General features: G+C 42.1%; 1 protein-coding gene across 1 annotated transcript; it reads right to left on the reverse strand.

Annotated features, from left to right (window-relative positions):
* Positions 1 to 250: 250 nt before the first annotated feature.
* On the reverse strand, positions 251 to 2,076 carry LOC113272331 (chromatin modification-related protein EAF7-like). The gene is made up of 4 exons (XM_026522182.1): positions 2,060 to 2,076; positions 1,115 to 1,400; positions 977 to 1,070; positions 251 to 558 (listed from the first exon to the last, which is right to left on the reverse strand). The coding sequence occupies exons 1-4, from the start codon at positions 2,074 to 2,076 to the stop codon at positions 251 to 253; spliced, it is 705 nt and encodes a 234-aa protein (XP_026377967.1).
* Between the last annotated feature and the right edge of the window lie 17,540 nt (positions 2,077 to 19,616).

Here is a 19,616-nt window from a genome sequence, read left to right on the forward strand (position 1 = left end):
CTTCATCTGAAAACGCAAACACAAACATACTTAGTTAGTATCGATCAAAGCTTTGGATAAGTTTTACCTCTTGTTTAAATACTTACTCTTACAAAATTGTTAGGAAACCCAATCCACACAAAATACCGATAATACGAACTACAGAAAATAGTTGTATCTAAGAAAGACGTAAGTTAAAGTCGACAATACTAAAAGACATAAGTTATAAATGTTAAACCGTACACTTTAAAGTTCTAGCCATAAGTTATTCTCACTCTCTACAACCACCTCGACCTCGACCTCCGCCTCGACCTCTCTGACTTCCCTGACTTGATGATGTCCGACTTTTCTTTGAAGGACCTTGTCCAGGACTGCCCCTTTGAGAACTACCTTCTTCTCCACTACCTTGAACATCACCATATCCCTTTTGAGCACGTTCTTGTGTTAGTTGGATATCTGTTCTCCTTGTCCTCTTACATTGCTTTTCCAGATCAGCGAACATTTTCTTTGCTTGTGGATTTTCAATGTGTTGGCAGTACTCAGCATACATGCGACTTTTCTCAGATTCTATGACTTCTCCTTTGCATAAGAAGATTGGTGTCTCAATAGACGTGTGGCATTCTTATGATCCTACGAAAGACAAACAAATAGAATTAAAACATAAGAAATTAAATATCAAAAAATCATATGAAAAGCAAAGGTGAGATTGTTATAATTGTCTCATTGATGGTACGGGCCCACAAGCTATCATATCCGAATAGAACTTTGCAGCCATCTTTAGGTTCACCTCTGGCTTTCCCACCGGGTAGACGAGTAAGCTGCAAACGCATGGGTGGAATGTATCGCGCGCTTGGTTTAATTGGTACTTTCTCCTTCGGCTTAGGCTGTTGCTGTTGATGTGGTTGCGCAGTATCCTCCTCATCCTCCTGAATCTCCTCCTCCTCCTCCTCCTCATCATCATCATCATCACCGCCACTACCACCATTTCTCTCCTTACCATTTCCATCATCCTCATCATCCTCTTCATCACTGCTACCACCACCATTTTCATCCTCATCCTCATCATTACCTTGATCCCCCTCTTCCTCAATCTTTTCCACATAATTACCACCATTCAATCCATCACCACCATTACCTTGATCACCATCTCCTCATCATCATAAGCATCATATTCACCTACTTCTAATTCTTCATGTTCCGCGACTTCTAATTCTTCATCGCTTGGGGTTGTAGATACAACAAAAGATGATGAAGAAGACGATACAAAGGAATCAACACATGGTTCTCTAGGTTCGCGGATAATTAAGGCTACCTCACTCGGTGTTTTTCCTCGTAATAGACCCGCATTTAGGTATTTTTGGTTACGGGGAGGTCTGGATGGAGGAGTTACCAAGACATTCTTATCCTTTTTATTCTTGTTACTGAAAGGCCAACAACAAATATATTTAAGAGCCGTCAGAAAAAAATCATAAAACAAACGACTCTTACAAAACCAAACGACTTCATGTATATCATCAACGATTCTCATTTGTCGTCTTAACGATTCAAGCATTTTTTTAACGATTCTTCCTATTTTTTAGGCAGAAGACCAAATATGTGTGGTGCAGAGTCGTTTACTTTTAAAATTGCTCGTCCATAAAAGTCGTTAGCTGATTCCAATTATGTGGACGACTTTTTCATTATTTGGGACAGAATGGTGTTTTGGAAAATCATGGAGTCGTTGATTAATAAAAACGGTCGTCAGAAAAAACCACACAGGGTCGTTTTCACCTAAACAATTGGCTAACGATTTCCAGATTATATCAACATGCATGTCAAAAATCGTTAAGAAATCAAAACTGGTTAACGATTCTAACCTAAAAAAACAAATTACTACAGCAGGAATCGTTTTCTCCTAAACCCTATGGTTGACGATTTCTACGAAGCACAACATGCATATGAAAAATCGTTAAACATTCAAACTTCGTGATTAACGACTCACATTCTGAGAAATCAATTTCTCGAATCCAAACCCTAATTTTCAGCAGAACATCAAATTAAACTAAAACCCAAGTTAAGTAGGGGGTTTTAAAGGACATACCATCTAATTGGAGTCATTTTTGTCCGGAGGTCTTGATTTCTTGCTTGTTCTTGAACACTCCTTCGCCGCTTTAACAGTATCAACGAGATTGATAATTTCATTGGCTAGTCTCACAGTCTGCTTGGTACGTGCCATGTTTGTAGTTGAAGTTAATCGTCGATTAAAGTTTTCACATCGACGATTTCGACGATGAATCAGATGGAAAAAAATTTCTCCACGGTCGTTAATGGAGAAGATGAAACAGTTTTGTGAGAGGGAGGGGGAGAGGAGAAGATGAAACAGTTTTGTGATGGAATGAAATGGGGGCCTTACATAAGTCTTAAAAGGATTTTAGGGTTATTTTTGTGAGAAGGGTAAAATGGTACTTTCACTATCATTTTGGAAGCCCCTTAACTTTTATGGTGTGGATATAAATCTGTTGAGGCCCCCAATTATTTTTCAGGGCCCCAAATTAAGCCTTGTTCTTTAACTCCGATTATTGTAATGACTATGTAATCTGGTCTCTCCCACTGCCTATAATGGTCAGTGAATTTCTGTATTAATATATGAGGTACTCCCTCGTTCTTTTCGGAAAAAAAAGTATAAATTTTTCGGCAATCCGGTAAAAACAAAAAGGATTGGTGCTTTCAAATTTGAAAATTTAAATGCCTTTTATTCCAAAATCCCAATTTGTTTTAAACTGTCATTTCATGGCTTCCATACAGAAACCCCTTCAAGAATGAACTTTTTCGACCAGAACACGGAGTACTTCCATGCCACGGCTTCCAGTAGAAAAAGAATCAATGCCATAAACTATATTCGAGAACCATCGAGCCTGTGGATTTCAGATAGAGACCAAATCAATACCTTCTTGATCAACCACTTCACTCAAATAGGCACATCGAATAACAACAACTTGGTAGAAGATTTATCAAGCTTTATTGAACTTTGCGTCTCTGATGAGGAAACTTCTTCCCTAATAATTATCCCATCAAAAGAAGAAATTTGGAAGACAATTTCCAACATGAACCAGTGGGGAGCGCCAGGTCCAGACGGGTTTCAACCATGCTTCTTCAGAGATAATTGGGATATAATGGATCCAGACATAATTCAGGTAGTTCAAGATTTTTTTAAAACCGGAAACCTAAATCCAGAATTGAACCATTCCTTCGTAACTCTGATACCTAAAATATCCACTCCACAAACCCCATCAGATTTCAGACCCATCAGCCTGAGTAATATAATATACAAGATCATATCTAATATTCTAGCAAACCGGTTAAATCCAATCCTAAACAAGATAATTTCCCCAAATTAATCAGCCTTTCTGCCAGGGAGACAAATCACGGACAACATTATCATCGCTCATGAGCTTATTCATTCAATGAAAAACTCAAAAGCCACAAAAGGTTATTTTGCATTAAAGTTAGATCTCTCTAAAGCTTTCGACAGAGTGGAGCGGAACTTCATCAAGTCAGCTCTATCAGCACTAGGTTTTGGTGACACGTGGGTAAAGATAATAATGCAATGCATTTCAACCACCTCTTTTTCTATCCTCCTAAATGGTTCCCCAGGTCCGAAATTCACCACTTCCAGAGGTCTAAGACAGGGTGACCAACTATCACCATACTTATTTTTAATTTGCATGGAGATTCTTTCTAGACTCCTAGAAAAAGCAGTTTCTGAAAAGAAAATTTGGAATAAATAAAGAGGCCCCGAACATCTCTCATCTTTTTCGCAGATGATTGCTTTTTATTCACAAAAGATAATCTAGGTGAGGAAAAAAACTTATTAGACATCCTATCAAGATTTGGGGAGATAACGGGACAAATGGTCAACCTTCAGAAATCTAGTATCTACTTCAGTCCTAGAATTTATCCGAAACATGCGAAAATCATCGCGAAACTTCTAAAAGTTCATTTAATGACAAAAAATGATAGATACCTGGGAACTCCTCTTTTCTTCGATAAAAATAGAAAAGAAAATTTTGAACCTCTGTTACAAAAATACTATGCCACTCTTCAAGGCTGGAAATCTAAATTGCTCTCTCAAGGTGGCAGAACAGTTCTAATAAAATCCATTCTTCAAGGTTATCCAACTTACCAAATGCAAGTGCTAGCTCTTCATAAAGAAACACTAGATCAGATGGACAAAATTCAAAGAGATTTCTGGTGGAAAAAAGACAAACCCAAAAGCAAAGGAGGATATATTAGGGCTTGGGCCAGCATCTGCAAGCCTATTTCCCAAGGAGGTCTTGGAATTAAGAATCCACAGCATTTTAACATATCTCTCCTTACTAGTCTCATCTCAGAGCAAAATCAACTTTGGGCTCAACTTCTCAAAGCTAAATATTTCCCAAACTCTCATCCTCTAAAATTCTCTAGATCTTCCAAATTATCTTGGACTTGGACTAGTATAAAAGGTTTGGATATCATTAAAGGAAATTTTATCTGGCAAGTAAAAGATGGAGCTTCCACAAAAATTTGGGAAGACAAATGGGTTCCTAGCACAGATATCTTTCAGAAGCCCACTAATGTTCAAGAGCCGGTTCCACAGAGGGTAAATGAGTTGATCACTCCCGAGGATACATGGGATCAAGGAAAACTTGATACTTATTTTGATCCAGAAATAAAAAAGAAAATCCTTGCTATTACTCCAAAAAGACAGGAACAAGACGAAGTCAGATGGCAACATCATCCTTCAGGAACCTTTTCGGCAAAAAATGTTTATAACTTTCTCATAAACCAAGATCAGGAGAGTAATTCGATAACCTCCTTTCCCTGGAAAAAAATATGGAAAATCCAAGTAATCCCAAGAATAAAATTATTCGTCTGGAAATTAGCTCAAAAAGCACTTCCAACTAACTCAAGACTTGGGGCGCATAATTCAGACATAAACACAGAGTGTCCTATGTGTAATTCCCAAGAGCAAGAATCAGAACAACACCTTTTTCGTTTTTGCCCCTTTGCAAGAGCAATTTGGTTTGGTCTCTCTAGAAGAGGTGGACGCTAGAATTACTTTGGATTCCATAGAAAATTGGATAAAAGAGTGGATCACGGACCAAGATTTCAATCAACTATCGGATAAAATAGCTACTATATCCTGGTTCATTTGGAAGCACAGATGTTCGGTCGTTTTTGAGAAAACAAATCCGAACCCGATTCACCTTATAAAGCAAATCAAGAAATTTCTAAATCATAATACTCAGGCAAGGCTCCAAAACTTAATGAAGATAGAAAGAAGAAATAACCCCAAAGAGAAATGGTCTGACGTATCTTTGGATTGGATAATATTTATTGACGTGGCTTTCAGAAAAGAAGATTCAACCATGGGATATGCTTTTTTACTTTACTCTGTGGACAACGAAACATTTATGTATATTGAAGCTGGTTCAGAGTGGGCCTCCTCAGCCTTTCATGCAGAATCAAAAGCTTTACTAAAGGCATCTTCATGGTTAAGTAAAAACATATTATCCAGTGTCTCAATAGTAACGAACTGCAAAACTTTGGCGGAGACGATCAACAAGTCTTACAAAAACTCTCCGTGGACTGCGGATAACACCATACAAGAAGTGATCTCAATTCTGAAAAAAAATCCACAAGCCCAGGTAAAGTATATAAATAGGAAATATACCTCTGCAGCGGACCACATAGCAAAATAATCTAGAGTAAAGCATCTTCGGCACAGGTTCTCTCGCATTCAGCACAAGGTTTTAAAATCTAGTGTTATTTCCAATGTTTTTGATAAAAATGAGATTTTAAACATGTTGTCCTATATTTCTTGAGTAATATAATTCTTGTTTTCATCAAAAAAAAAAACGAAATGACATTTTAAAACAATCTTAGCTTCGGCTTTAGGCCTTAGCCAACTACAGTAACAAGTACTACGAATGCACCAAAGGGGCTGGGAGATCATATATTTAGATTGCTATTTGAAAAACATAAATAAAATATTTTAATATAAAGCCAAAGATTGCTTCGTACAGAATAACGAAAGCAATTTCAAAACTAATGTGGGAAGCAAGTTGTGCAACTGTTGACAAAACCTAATCATGTCACATACTGGTACATATATCCAATCCAACATGTTACTAGTTACTTCTTTAACTTGAAATATAACGATCATCATAAAGACATATACCAAAAAAAGTACAATTGAGCACTCTCTTCTAATAATTCATTAAGCTTTGAGACGTACTTCAATAAGTTCAACCTCAAATACAAGCCATGCATCTGCTCGTACATCACTCCGTGCTTTAGATCCACAGTAACTGAAATCGAAGAACTTATTCAAGGAACAAAATATAGAGAAATTTAATCAGAGGAAGAAAAAGAAAAATGAGATTATATTTTGATATATTGTCTTCCATAACGGTTGTGTTAATGCATACTGTATGTACACATTTCATTGTCCACCATGTGTACAGGAAGAGACACGTGGAAAGCATGCAAAGCGAGACATCAAAACATGATAACAAGCAGTCATAACCTAGGGGAGCATCTCATCAGAAATTGTCACCGGTCAGCAGATCTGACGGTCAAGGACTGAGGATCACAGAGGTATGATGGCAAAGAGGAGCACCAGATAATACCCCTCGGGTTTTAGTACATCCTATCCCGAGGAAGATCCAAGATCAACGTCTGAGAGAGATATTGACTGACACGGATGTGACCAGACTAAGAGACACTTGTCTGGCACGAGCGGAAGTCCAACTGCGCGCATTAAATACCAAGAGATAAACACGCGTCAATCAGCTCGTGGAACAAGCGAGGATAGATCTTCGTATTCAAGCTTAGACCGCATGATATGGCGAAGACCTCTGCGTGATGGGCACAAAGCACAAGAATATAAGGTTGCAACGTCTTCTCAGAAGTAGGACCCACGTTTCAACCCTATAAATACCCCTCTCTACTAAGAGAAAATGGGTCGACCAATCCACAATCCTTAGAAGAGAACATAAGAGAGAGAAAGAGTAAGTAAATCCCTTGCTTCCGCAGACTAATGTATACTCAAAAATCATTCGACTATCTTTGTAAACATTCAATATATAGTGAAACACCAACCCCCGTGGATGTAGGCCTTAGAGCTGAACCACGTAAATCTCCATCTTATTTATATTTCAGCACTTTTATATTCATCGTATATCCCTTGTGATTCGTATTTATGTTCCTATTTGTAGTCTTCCTCCTTATAGTTCAATTCCTGGTATTACTCGACTAGGCAGTGATGAGCCCGAGGGCTTTGAGTCGATGAATCGATAGTATCATCCATTCTATGCATGTGTCATTTAATTCAAGAGTTTTTTTGTATGTGCGAACATTGTTTGTGAACACGTAGGGTGCCCTCGTGATTTATGTGTTCACAATATGGCGCTAGAAACAGGGACTTTGTCCCGGTAAAAGATTTATCTTATCCTGTGATTTCACCTTAAACGCGCATTATGACTTTGCTCTATTATTTTTAGCAGCACTTATCTGTTTATTAGCCAATGAATACTAAGGCTTCAGCGTGCTTTCAAAACCTTTTTTATTCTGGGTTTACCGTCTTTATCTTCAGGGACACCATTTCAAAACAGACAAATCCATGGCTATCTATCACAGATCTGCACGTGCGGCGTATTTTAAACTAAGTAAAAGACTTAATAATCAGATTCACGAGTATTCGCTACGGATCTGCCTTTTCAAAAGGTTTCCTATTTTTATCTTCACTGCGGATATAGATCCATGATTGTTTATTAGAGGATATGTACTGCGAAAACAAGACCGTTGAATTCTTTATGTTTTTTCTTTTATTAAGTCCCCCAGGCAACTCTCTTCTTTCTTAAGGTAAACACTTTTTATTCCATACATTTTACGAATACGAATAACACCAACCCGATCCACGTGGATATCTCTGGTTCTCTTTATTTGAAATTCTCCTATGCAGAAGGACCCAAGATGGAAAATACACTAGAGGCATGAAAACCAAAGCCTCATCAAAGGAAACACCGAGGACTACCCCGGTCATGACCCGAAGTAAGCAGAAAGGAGACAAAGCTAAGAAAGCTAATCAGAGGCAAGATGCTGCGGAAATCACCTCACCTATGAACACTAACTCCATTGCAGCCGCGACTCTCAAAGCAGCAGCGGCGAAGAGCAGTGCGACTGCTGCGGCCCTCCAGGATGCAGAAGCTAACAAAACTTTGGCTACAAACCAAGTCCATCAGCAAAGAGAAGGGGTGGCAGAATCTATGACACATCAGCCCGCACACCCGCCAGCCTTCGGAATACCGTCAACGAACGGTCAGAATCAAACTATACCAGTGGTTCTAGCACCGCGGGTGGAAACTCAACCGAGGGGACCAAACTTGGAGATACCAACAATCGAAGCTGATCCTCTACCACCCTTAATACGCACAGTAGATGAAGGGGCACCATGGCCGTAGGGGTACAAGCAGGAACTCCCAATCAGGGGTCTAACCAGTCCCATCGACTGATGGCAGAGCTCGAAGAATTGAAGATGAGCCAGCAGGTCTACACAGATTTCGTAGCTCTGCTGGCCAGAAAAAATCAAGACTTAAAAGATCGGATTTCCCAAAGCACGAAGACCAGCCAAAAACTTGACGAAGAAAATTCTAAGGCACCAGAGCCTAATCGAGACCGAAGAATCATCCTAGCAAACGCCTCTAGAGGAAGCAGTGCATCTGATCCGGATTATGCCGCCGAAGACTCAGATTATTACGACAGTGAGGATCGAAGAAAAAAACGTTCAACTGAGTATGCGAACGGGGGACATTACCGCGCGATGGAAGAGCTGCGTGATAAGATGATGGCTGAGATCAGGCAGCTAAAAGCCAGACAAGGCGGAGGAAGGCTAGAAGAGGTGATGAAAGAGGCTAACTCCATGCCCCTAACTCATCGCCTGGAAAACACCCCCATTCCGCTGAAGTGACCTGTCCCAACTTTTGAATGCTATGGCGGGTCCAGTGATCCCGCGGCACATATCCGGTATTATAATTGTATCTTAGCCCGATGGAGTCAAAACGACGCCGTCCTCTGTAGGTATTTCCCATCAAGTCTGAAGGGGTCGGCTTTGTCTTGGTTTGACAACTTTCCACCTGACTCCATCAATTCCTACGATCAACTCGCAGAGAAATTCTTGAGAACCTACATGTACAACAAAGCTGTCAACACCGGAATGGATAAACTCTTTCCACTGGCAATTGGTTACAAGGAGAATACAAGGGACTACACCAACAGATGACATAAGATCTTCCAAGCTATAGGGAGTGTAGATCCCGTAGTGAGCATCAACTGCTACAAATGGGGATTAGACCGAATAAGTCCACTGTTTGTTGAGATCCACGGAAGCGTACCTAAGACAGAAGGAGATCTTCGAATAATTATTGAGAAGCATGCTTGTATTGAAGAAATCCAGCGTGAGAACCCGAGGGCACAAACGCAAAGGTCTCACCGTACTAATTCCGCAGAACAAACCAGCGGGGCCAAAAGGAATAGCTCAGTGGAACGACCGCACGAAGATAAGAAGGAACGAAGAGATGATCGACAAAAAGGCGATCGAAAATTTGAAGTTCAGGTTTATACGAAGCTCAATGCTAGATACGCTCGGATCTTGCGAGAGATCAAGGAAAGGGAAAATTTGGAGTGGCCATGGTCTAAGGGAAAACAACCCCCAAGGACCGAGAAGTCAAAATATTACTGTGAGTATCATTGCTTCAATGGTCACCAGACCGAGAAATGCAAAAAACTCAAAATAATGATCCAAAAGTTGATTGATGCTGGCGAACTCAAGCAATACATACAAAAGGAAGTCACCGAGGATAGATCCAAACGAACCAAGCAAGTCCAACTTCCAGAGGGAAACCGTACAATCAACACCATTTCCTGTTCCGAAGCCGTAGGACCCTCACTTACAGCGCAGATAGGAAAGAGGCTAAGAAAGCAATTCTAAGATTACTGCGAGTTATATAAGATTTATGGCGTAGAGGTGGACGAGCACGAAGAGTGGATGGACGCACCTATCATCTTCGATACTGAAGACATCTAAGAAGATATGGAAGAACATAACGATCCCTTATTCCTCACACTACCAGTGGCCGGATATAACCTTAAAAAGATCGTCATCGACGGGGGAAGCTCAGTTAGTGTTCTTTTGTACGACACCTTCAAACGGATGAAGCTCAATGATGAGCAGCTGATGTCCTCTTATTACACCATCTACGGGTTTAACGGAGCACCCACAAAGCCGTTGGGAGACATCGTGTTACAGGTGGACTCCGGTCCCATGAAGGTAGAAACACGGTTCAGCGTGGTAGACGCCCCATCCCCCTATAACGCCATTATTGGCCGAAAATGGGTACACAAACTCAAGGGAGTGGCAACAACTTACTACCAATATCTTAGGTTCCCTACACCCGAGGGAATAATGGAAATCAAGGGAAATTGAGTCTCTTCAAAGGAGTTCCAGGACACTCAGGATCGTATTAACAACGAACATGAAGAGCAGCGAAAAACCCGAAGGGCCAAAAACAAAGAAGCTGCGAAAGAAAAGGCCATAGACCTGTTCCTCAAGGAAACCGCGGGGAAGATCTTGACAAATAATGATAATGTTCTTAACACAGAGGCAAGTACTTCAACAGCCAACGAAGAACAGGAACATACCAAATAGCAATTAAAGAATGTCCCTGTCCTTGGGGACCCAAAGCCGATGTTCACACCAGTGGAGCCCGTAAAAGAAATCAACGTAGGAACAGAAGAAAATCCGAAGATGATCAAAATAGAGAACATAATAGACGAAGAAAAAGAAGCTTCCTTAACCAAACTACTTAAGGAATACGCGGATGTATTCGCCTGGAAGTTAGGAGACATGCCGGGGATTGATCCAAAAATAATCCGACACGAGCTACGCATCAAACCAGGCACGCCACCTTTCAGGCAGAAAATAAGAAAAGTTGCACCAGAGTATCATAAGGCAGTAGAGAAAGAGCTCAGAAAATTTCTAGAAGCAGGCTTCATCAAGGAAGTCAAGTACCCAACATGGATCTCGGACATGGTCATCGTTCCCAAGAAAAACGGAGGGGTTAGAATATGCATCGACTTTACTAACCTCAACAAGGCATGTCCAAAAGACAGCTATCCACTACCGAGCATAGATCAACTGGTCGAAGCAGTGGAAGGGTACGAAGATCTATCATTCATGGATGGATATTCTGGTTACAACCAAGTAGTCCTGACATAAGAAGATCAACAACACACAACATTCTACACCCCGCACGACCTTTATTGCTACACTAGAATGCCCTTCGGACTTCGAAACGCATGGGCAACTTACCAAAGAATAGTCGATGCTATCTTCAAGCCATGGATTGGTAGTACCCTGGAAGTCTACGTTGACGACATGCTCGTCAAAAGTAGGCTGCGCAAAGATCATCACCAAGATCCGAGAGATATTTTTTAAGCAATGAGAAAACATCACATGAAAGTAAATCCAGAAAAGTGCACCTTCGGTGTCACCTCAGGGAAATTTCTCAGATACCTGGTAACAAAAAGGGGCATTGAGGTAGACCCCGCAAAGATTCAGGCCATAGTGGAAATGCCATCTCCGAAGAATTTGAAAGAAGTGCAAAAGATCAATAGATCCTTAGCATCCTTGGGCAGATTTATTGCCCGATCCTCGGACAAATGCAAACATTTTTTTCAATATTCTCAAAAAAGGGAGTAAGTTTGAATGGACCACAGAGTGTGAAGAAGCCTTCTAAAAAGTCAAGGAATACCTGGATTCAATTCCGATCCTACAAAAACCTGATCCCGATGAGGTTTTGGCGCTGTACATAGCAGCGACATAAGACGCAGTTAGCGCTGTGCTGGTCAAAACCAGTACGAAGATAGAACATCCTATCTATTATGTCAGCAAGACCCTCAATTCTGCGGAAAGGAATTACACGAAGATCGAACAACTCATCCTGGCATTAGTGTGGTCTACTTAAAAGCTGAGAACCTATTTCTTAACTCACTTCATCTGCGTCCCATGCAAAGCACCATTGGAAGCAGTCCTCAAAACGCGGGGAAAGTAGGAAGAATAGCCAAGTGGAACACCCACCTGGACCAATTCAACATCATCCATGAAATTCAACACTCCCAAAAATCCCAAGTACTGGGGGATTTCTTAGCAGACCTCCCCCTGGACAACGATTAAGAGATTAGGGGCATACCAGAAGCTGACGAGGAAAATAAGGACCCGGTTGATGTCCTCGAACCCACGAGCCAAAGACGATGTGAAGTCTTCGTCGATGGTTCCAAAAATAAGGAAGGGGCGGGAATAGGCATTGTCATCACCACCCAAACCGGAGAAAGGATCGTACATGCACTCAGATTGGAGTTCAAAGAGCATACTAACAACATCGTCGAATACGAGGCAGTCGTACATGCCCTCCACTTGATAATAGAGATGTGGGTAACTGATGTAAGACTGACAAGTGACTCACAGCTTGTCATACGACAAATAGGGTTCGAATACAATGTATACGACGATACCCTCTCAGCTTACATGGCCTTGGTCCAAACATTGACATCGCAAATACCGAACATCAAGTTCAGGCAATTATGCAAGAGAGATCTCAGGCACGCGGATGCCCTAGCATATATATCATTCATGCTGAAGGACAAGAATATCGAAGCTATCAAAATAAAAAGGGTATACGAGCCTTCAATTGCATCACAATTTTCCTTTGCTACCAATCAAGATACAGTGGAAGAAAATATCGAAGATCAGATGGGAGAAGACATCCATAACGATTTCGACGAAGAAGAAATCCTGTCGAGAGCAAATCAAGACGAAGATTTTAGCAACGAAGATGATTGGAGAATGGTGATTTATGCGTTTCTCAAGGATGGAACATTACCCGCGGATCATAAACAAGCCAGGAAAATACTCTCCAAAGTAGGAAGATATGATCTTCGGGATGGGGTCCTGTACAAGAAATCTTTCCTCGGACCGTTACTACGTTGCTTATCCAGGAAAGAGGGGCATCGAATTCTAAACGACATTCATTACGGTGACGCAGGGAATCATGGAGGCATGATATCACTAGCCGACAAAGCAAAAATGCAAGGATATTACTGGCCCACAATGATACAAGATGCCGCAAGAATGTCCCGACGATGTGAAGAATGTCAGCGTTTCGCCAAAAAGATACACGCGCCAGCAACAACGCTAAATTCTGTGGATAGTCCGTGGCCATTTGCAAAATGGGGCATAGATATCGTTGGGCCTTTCATCGAAGGATCAGGGAAAAGACGATTTTTGATAGTAGCCACGGACTACTTCAGTAAATGGGTGGAAGCTAAAGCCTTAGCCAGGATCAGAGACGTGGATGTGTTTACTTTCATATTCCAAAACATCATTTGCAGGTTCGGCATACCAGCGGAAATCGTGTCCGATAATGGTAAACAATTACAGGGAAAAATAGACATGCTCTTCGACACTTTCAAAATAAGGAAAACAAATCCACCCCCATATACCCTCAAGCAACGGACAAGCGGAAGCTACTAACAAGACCCTCGCCCTTATCCTCAAAAAGCAATTAGACGAACATAAGGGGGTGGTGAGCAGCTACACAATGTATTATGGGCATACAGGACAACACGAAGATCTGCCACCGGGGAATCCCCATTTCTCCTCACTTATGGAGCTGAAGCAGTCATCCCAACAGAGATCCTCATGCCAACCACAAAGACCGAAGCATGGGAGAAAAATCTCACAACAGACATGATGTTAGAGAGACTGGACGACCTGGAAGAAAGGAGGGAAGCAGCATTGCAAAAGATGGAAAATTATCAACGAAGATTAGCGAGAGAATACAAAAAGGTTAAGCTTCGAAATTTTGTAGAAGGGCAGTATGTGCTAAGAACAATCCCGCAGTATCAACGAGAGAAAAATGGGGAAGTTAGCACCTACATGGGGAGGACCTTTTATAATACACGACATTGCGGGAAACGGTTCCTACTATCTTCGCAATCTGAAAGGCGAGGTCCTCCGACACCCTTGGAATGCTAAATGGCTCAAACCGTACTACCCATAGGAGCAGCGCAGCTTTGCATCTGCGTGAAGAATACCAGAAGAAGAAGGCAGCGTAACCGCTCTACATGTTTCTATCTCTGGACGAGGAGTAGCAGGCCTCAATCTATCAATCAAATGAACTTTTTGCAAAATCTTCGAGCAAACGAAATGGTCAAAAGGCCCGCTGGGTGAACGCATGTACATTACATAATAAATTAACAATATTGGGGAAAGTAGTTAATCTACAATCTCTCAGAGCTCCCCTATCAGTGTCTATGAGTGTAAGACCATGGGGAAGGCACCCAACAGAAAGAGATACCCAACCAATTTTAAGGCAGGGGGTCGACGAAATGGGTGCATGTAAATATTTCAAATAAGCATCCCATATCCTAGAACGCTGGCTCGGCCCCCATCGTTTGGGAATCCTCTGGCCCAGGATTCGCCAGCGGGGTGACAGGTCTCAAGACGATCATGAAGGTACCTACCTTCGGTGTCGCACCCAAACACTCAAACTTTTTACAAAGAAAGTTATTTCTAATTTAACGCTTCACAATACTTAAAATAAAAATGAATTGATAACGCAGGTATGCCAAAAGGATGATCCATTCCATAAAGAGTTGATTACAAGTTCAACAAATAAGAAAGAGCAAGAAACACATCAAAAAATGATCCGGAACTATATAATCAACGAGGATCAACTTTTTATGACTAATAAAAGAAATCTACTTGGACGTTACAACTCCATCAGCAGGGTTGTCTTTGCGAGATGAAGGTACGCTACCACCTGAAGAAGGCTCAGAAGAACCAGGCAAGGGAGCGGGTGGGAGACGACGTGGATAATTCTTGACAAGACCATGTTCGTATTTAAGATAAAGTTCAATCTTGTCTAGGACTTTGTTGGTATCCTCAGCTAACTGACATCGATCTTTATATGTGATAGAAGCGGTCCGCTGGTGGGCCTGAGACAACAATGAAGATAGGTGTTCCGCCTCTTTGGAGGCAATCTCTGCTGCTTCCTCACGAGATGCGGCCAACCCTTTGAAATAGTTGGTTTGTCCCTCCTGCTGCACCAAGGAAGATTGAGATTTTTCAAGCTCATCATTTGCTGCGTGAAGCTGTCCCTCGAGCGCTGAAAACAAGAAATACCAAGGGGTTAAAACAAAGAAATAACAGAATCACACTCGATAAAACGAGGTTATACCTTCGACATTAGTCGAAGCCTCTTCATACTCATTAAAAACTGTGTCCCGTGCCTTATCAAGAAAGTCATACTCGTCGGATAATTTCTTACAATCCATTTGAAGGTTCGTAAGAGCAAATTGACTCGCATCTAAGTCTACCTGCTTCATTGAATCCAAGTGACAAAGATGGTTGACTTCATCATTCATCTCCCCCATCCTTTTATGGAGTCGATACACATTTACTTTGAGATCTCTCTCAGACTCCACTTGGCGGGCAACATCAGCTCGGGACGCTGCTAGGGCTTTACTAAGAGCGCTGACCTCAGCCCTAGCATTATCTCTTTCTTCGGTAAGAAGGAGCATACTATCCCTAACCCCGGGGCCTAAGAAGGAACGAGCCTGTCGTAACTCTTCTTCCAAAAGGCGCACTCTAGCCTCTAAGTCTGAAGCATGTCTTCGAGCTTCCCGCAGGTTATCACGCGTCCATAACAGCGTACCATTGAACAGACGACGGTCATGGTTGTACTTATTTTGCATATCAACCATTTGTGTTCGCTTTTCACGCCACTCAGCTGCTAAGGCGTTGTGCTCATCAGCACGAGCGTTCCACTTTACGACTTCGCTTTTCAACTTCCCCACCAACTCTACAATATGGGATTTCTGCCATTCCATTTCTTTCTGAAGCCATATCATCTCGGGGACTCCACCCACTGAAGATAGGGTGGGGAAACTCAGACTGAACACCAAAGTAAAAATAGGGAATCACAAGGAGTGAAATATTGGTAAAATACGAACCTGTGATGGACGAGACATTTCTGCGAGTCTGCTCCAATTCGTTGCGGACTGTATCAAGCTCTGAACGAAGAATCTCCTCAGCGTTACCCAGATGTATTTTTCCTTAAGACGGCCCCTCAGTTCATTTATCTCCACTTCAGCCGCAGACAGTTCCTCTTCTCTATGACGAAGCTTAGCCTCCAACTTTAAAGACTTTGCTTTGAAGAATTGGTACATAACATGGTTACAATGTTCGCTCCTCATCATCTATGGCTCAAACAACAAACATTATTACACCGAAGGGTTCGGATATCACGAAGAAAAAAGTACAAGGATTTACCTCCAAGACACGCTGCTGGGGAAAACCGTACTGGTACCCATCAGCTATGGCCATCATATCAGCAACAGAGGATGGAGGGTCAACCACCAGGTTAGCTTCCGAAGCTCTCAAATTCTTCTCCCACATCTCATCAACACGGTCCTCAGAAGACAATTGCATCATCTGACGAGTATAAGCGTCGAAATTCTTCTCACCAGTGACCACTGAGGCAGGATTAGGGACGAACATCAGATTCTTCTTCTTAAGCCAAGCCAAGATGGCATCTTCACCCTCAGGCATCAGCGAGTGAGGGAAGTCCTCCGAAGGAGACTCAACCGCAGACTTCTCCTTGGTTGTTATCTCCTCATCCGCGCAAGTTTCGACATCACAACTCTCAGCATGACCACCTGCGTTTTCAGCCTGCTGACCAGTGGCACCCTCTTTACCAAGATTCCCAAGCACATCCCAATCTTCATTTGGGGAAAGCAATGAGAAGTCTTCGGAAATACCCATGGCAACATTTACATCAAAGGATTCCCCTGCGGAATATATCTTACCAAAGGAAAATTATGGGGAAATAACGGGCAGAGTACCCACAACCTCATTCCCACCAGCAACAAATCCTTCACCACCCGCGACAACTTCTTCTTCACCATTACCACCCTCGTCATCAGGAGGAGAAGTATCAGTGCGTTCTTACCTATTGGACATTTCTTCATCCTCAGCAAACCCTTGGTTCACAGGACTAGTAACCTCCTCATAAACCTCAGCCTCACCAGTTACAACAGTAGAAGATTTCTTGGGTCCAATTTTTTTCTTCTTCGACACCTAACAAACCAGTACACGTCCCAACAAAAGCTCATTTTCTCCCTCACTTAATTTTTTTTTCAACCAAGGAAAAAAAGGGGGAAAATAGAATAGAGAATATAAGAAGAAACTGTACCTTGGCAGTAGCAGCACTCTTCGGTGGAAGGGTAGCACCAGAACCCTCCTCCTCATCTACATCAACGACATCAAGAGCGTAAGGAAAATTCATGCCCGCAAAATTCAGACGCCAAGGACAGAAATCTCCATATCGAGCAGGAGGAGTTTCACGAGGCTTGCTGTTTTCAGAAGGACGCCAACCGCGCGGACCAGGAATCCAACCGTAAGCCCAAGGGCCAACAATTTCAATGACATTAGCATGCCACTCATAATCATGATCACGCTTAATCCTTTCACGAGCAGGAAAGAGTTTCCGTTTAGCAGATCCCTCGGTGCGAGGAACATACTTCAGCTTGGCATCGCTCACCTCACTTAAAAGACGAATTTCACCCCGAGGAGCGGCAATGTTACGAAGACTAACACTCCACGGTTTACGGTTCCTACTGTTGACATAATCCCCAAAGGATCTATTAAAATTTTGAGGAGTGTACCACTCTCTCTCAGCAGGATTTGGAACGTAGCAGGTCATCATCGTCTCCCCCTTGCTCCGCAGATAACATTCCTTCAGTGCACGAAGATAATTCTCAGACAATTGCGACACATGACGATTATGAGTGTTTGTGGAAGAACCTTCACGACTAGGCATCACATCATAATAAAAGGAGTCACCCGGCTTATACAGGGGCAACATGAGACCCGCCTCGAAGGCTCCAACCATAGTCAACAGATGTAACTCATCAAACTGATACTTTGAGATGAGTTCGTAAGTGATATCATCATCAGGGGCATAGAAGAGAACCTCAAAGGCTAGAAGCTCATGTTTTTCCTGGAACATCTCAAGATCAATATGCTTGAACGTGACCTTCTTCTTACCAACTGAAACGATGCGTATCACTGGGGCAGCCTCTTCCTCGTCTGCGGAATCTGACGTGGGACTCAATTATGAAGCCTTCCTTTTGGAAGGAAGATTTTTAGGTGGATCAGCTTTCAACATAGTACCCTTGGAGTACTTCTCCTTGAAAGAAACCGTTGGGGGAGGCGGCAAAGAACTCTGTAGGGGCACTGAAGGAGGAGCCATGGAACGAAGGGGCGGAACATCCAATGTTTCACTACGAGGAGGAGGAGCCCTCACACTCCTAGAATCATCACGAGGGGAAGCCTGCGTACTCCTAGAATCTTCACGAGGACGAGAAGGAGCGCGGTTAACAGCGTACCTAGACCCAAAAGGACCCTTCGGCAGATCCCCTTTCTTAGTAGGCAAAGCCTTCGTACCAGAAGAAGATGAAACCCTATGACCACGAGGATCCGTTTGCGAAGATTTAGAGGAAGCTTCCCCAAGTGGAGACTATCAGAGTCTCTACGCGGAGGGGATCTTGGCGGACTAGACGGCGGGGTCTGGTAAGGAACCTGCGGACGATCAGACATAGCTACGAGGAAACACAAAAATAGTTTAGGAGAGAATACGAGGGGATCACTAAAGATTAAAAAACCCAGAAACTGATGGTTCATCCGGATTAACATCAAAAACCCTAAAATTTGAAAATAATCAGAAATACCCCATCAGAATCCAGAGATGACACTTAGATACAGACATATAGACTTTGTAACAAAGAACATATATGCTTCGACATATGTGTTCTTCGTCACAAAGCCAAAAGTACAGCAGCAGAAGAAAAACGGGTAGATACAACAACAGAAGATAGATAAATCAATGATAGAAATAATGAAAAACCCCATACCTGTATAAAAGAGGACGACAAGCACCAACCACGGGCGAAGATAGAAAAATCAGAGAAATCAAAAGCAAGTTATCTTTAATACAGGGGCAGCAGCAGTCGAAAGCGAAAGAGTCAGAAAATTGAAAATAGGTTATCTTCCTCACGAGGACGACGATAATAAATGACTAAAGAACAAGAATATAAAACAAAAACCACATGAAGAGGATGAACACTGACAAGAAGAGGATGAACACTGACAAGAAGAGGATGAACGTTATTTTCACATTCTCTTTCCTATTTATAAAGCTAGAGAAGACAATAAATGTCCCTCGTACCAAGGAGCAGTTAATAAAAAAGTGGGAAACGTGCCCGTATTTATAGGGGAAGTTATTTCAGGAGAGATGAAACGTGTGCGACGATCTTTCTTCTTCTAAACTGCAAAATACGCCCAGGTCAGAAGAAGAGGGGCAAATTGTATGTACACATTTCATTGTCCACCACGTGTACAGGAAGAGACACGTGGAAAGCATGCAAAGCGAGACATCAAAACATGATAACAAGCAGTCATAACCTAGGGGAGCATCTCATCAGAAAATGTCACCGGT

The sequence above is a fragment of the Papaver somniferum genome, chromosome 4, assembly GCF_003573695.1.
Source record: "Papaver somniferum cultivar HN1 chromosome 4, ASM357369v1, whole genome shotgun sequence".
In the NCBI taxonomy this organism is placed as follows: domain Eukaryota; kingdom Viridiplantae; phylum Streptophyta; class Magnoliopsida; order Ranunculales; family Papaveraceae; genus Papaver; species Papaver somniferum.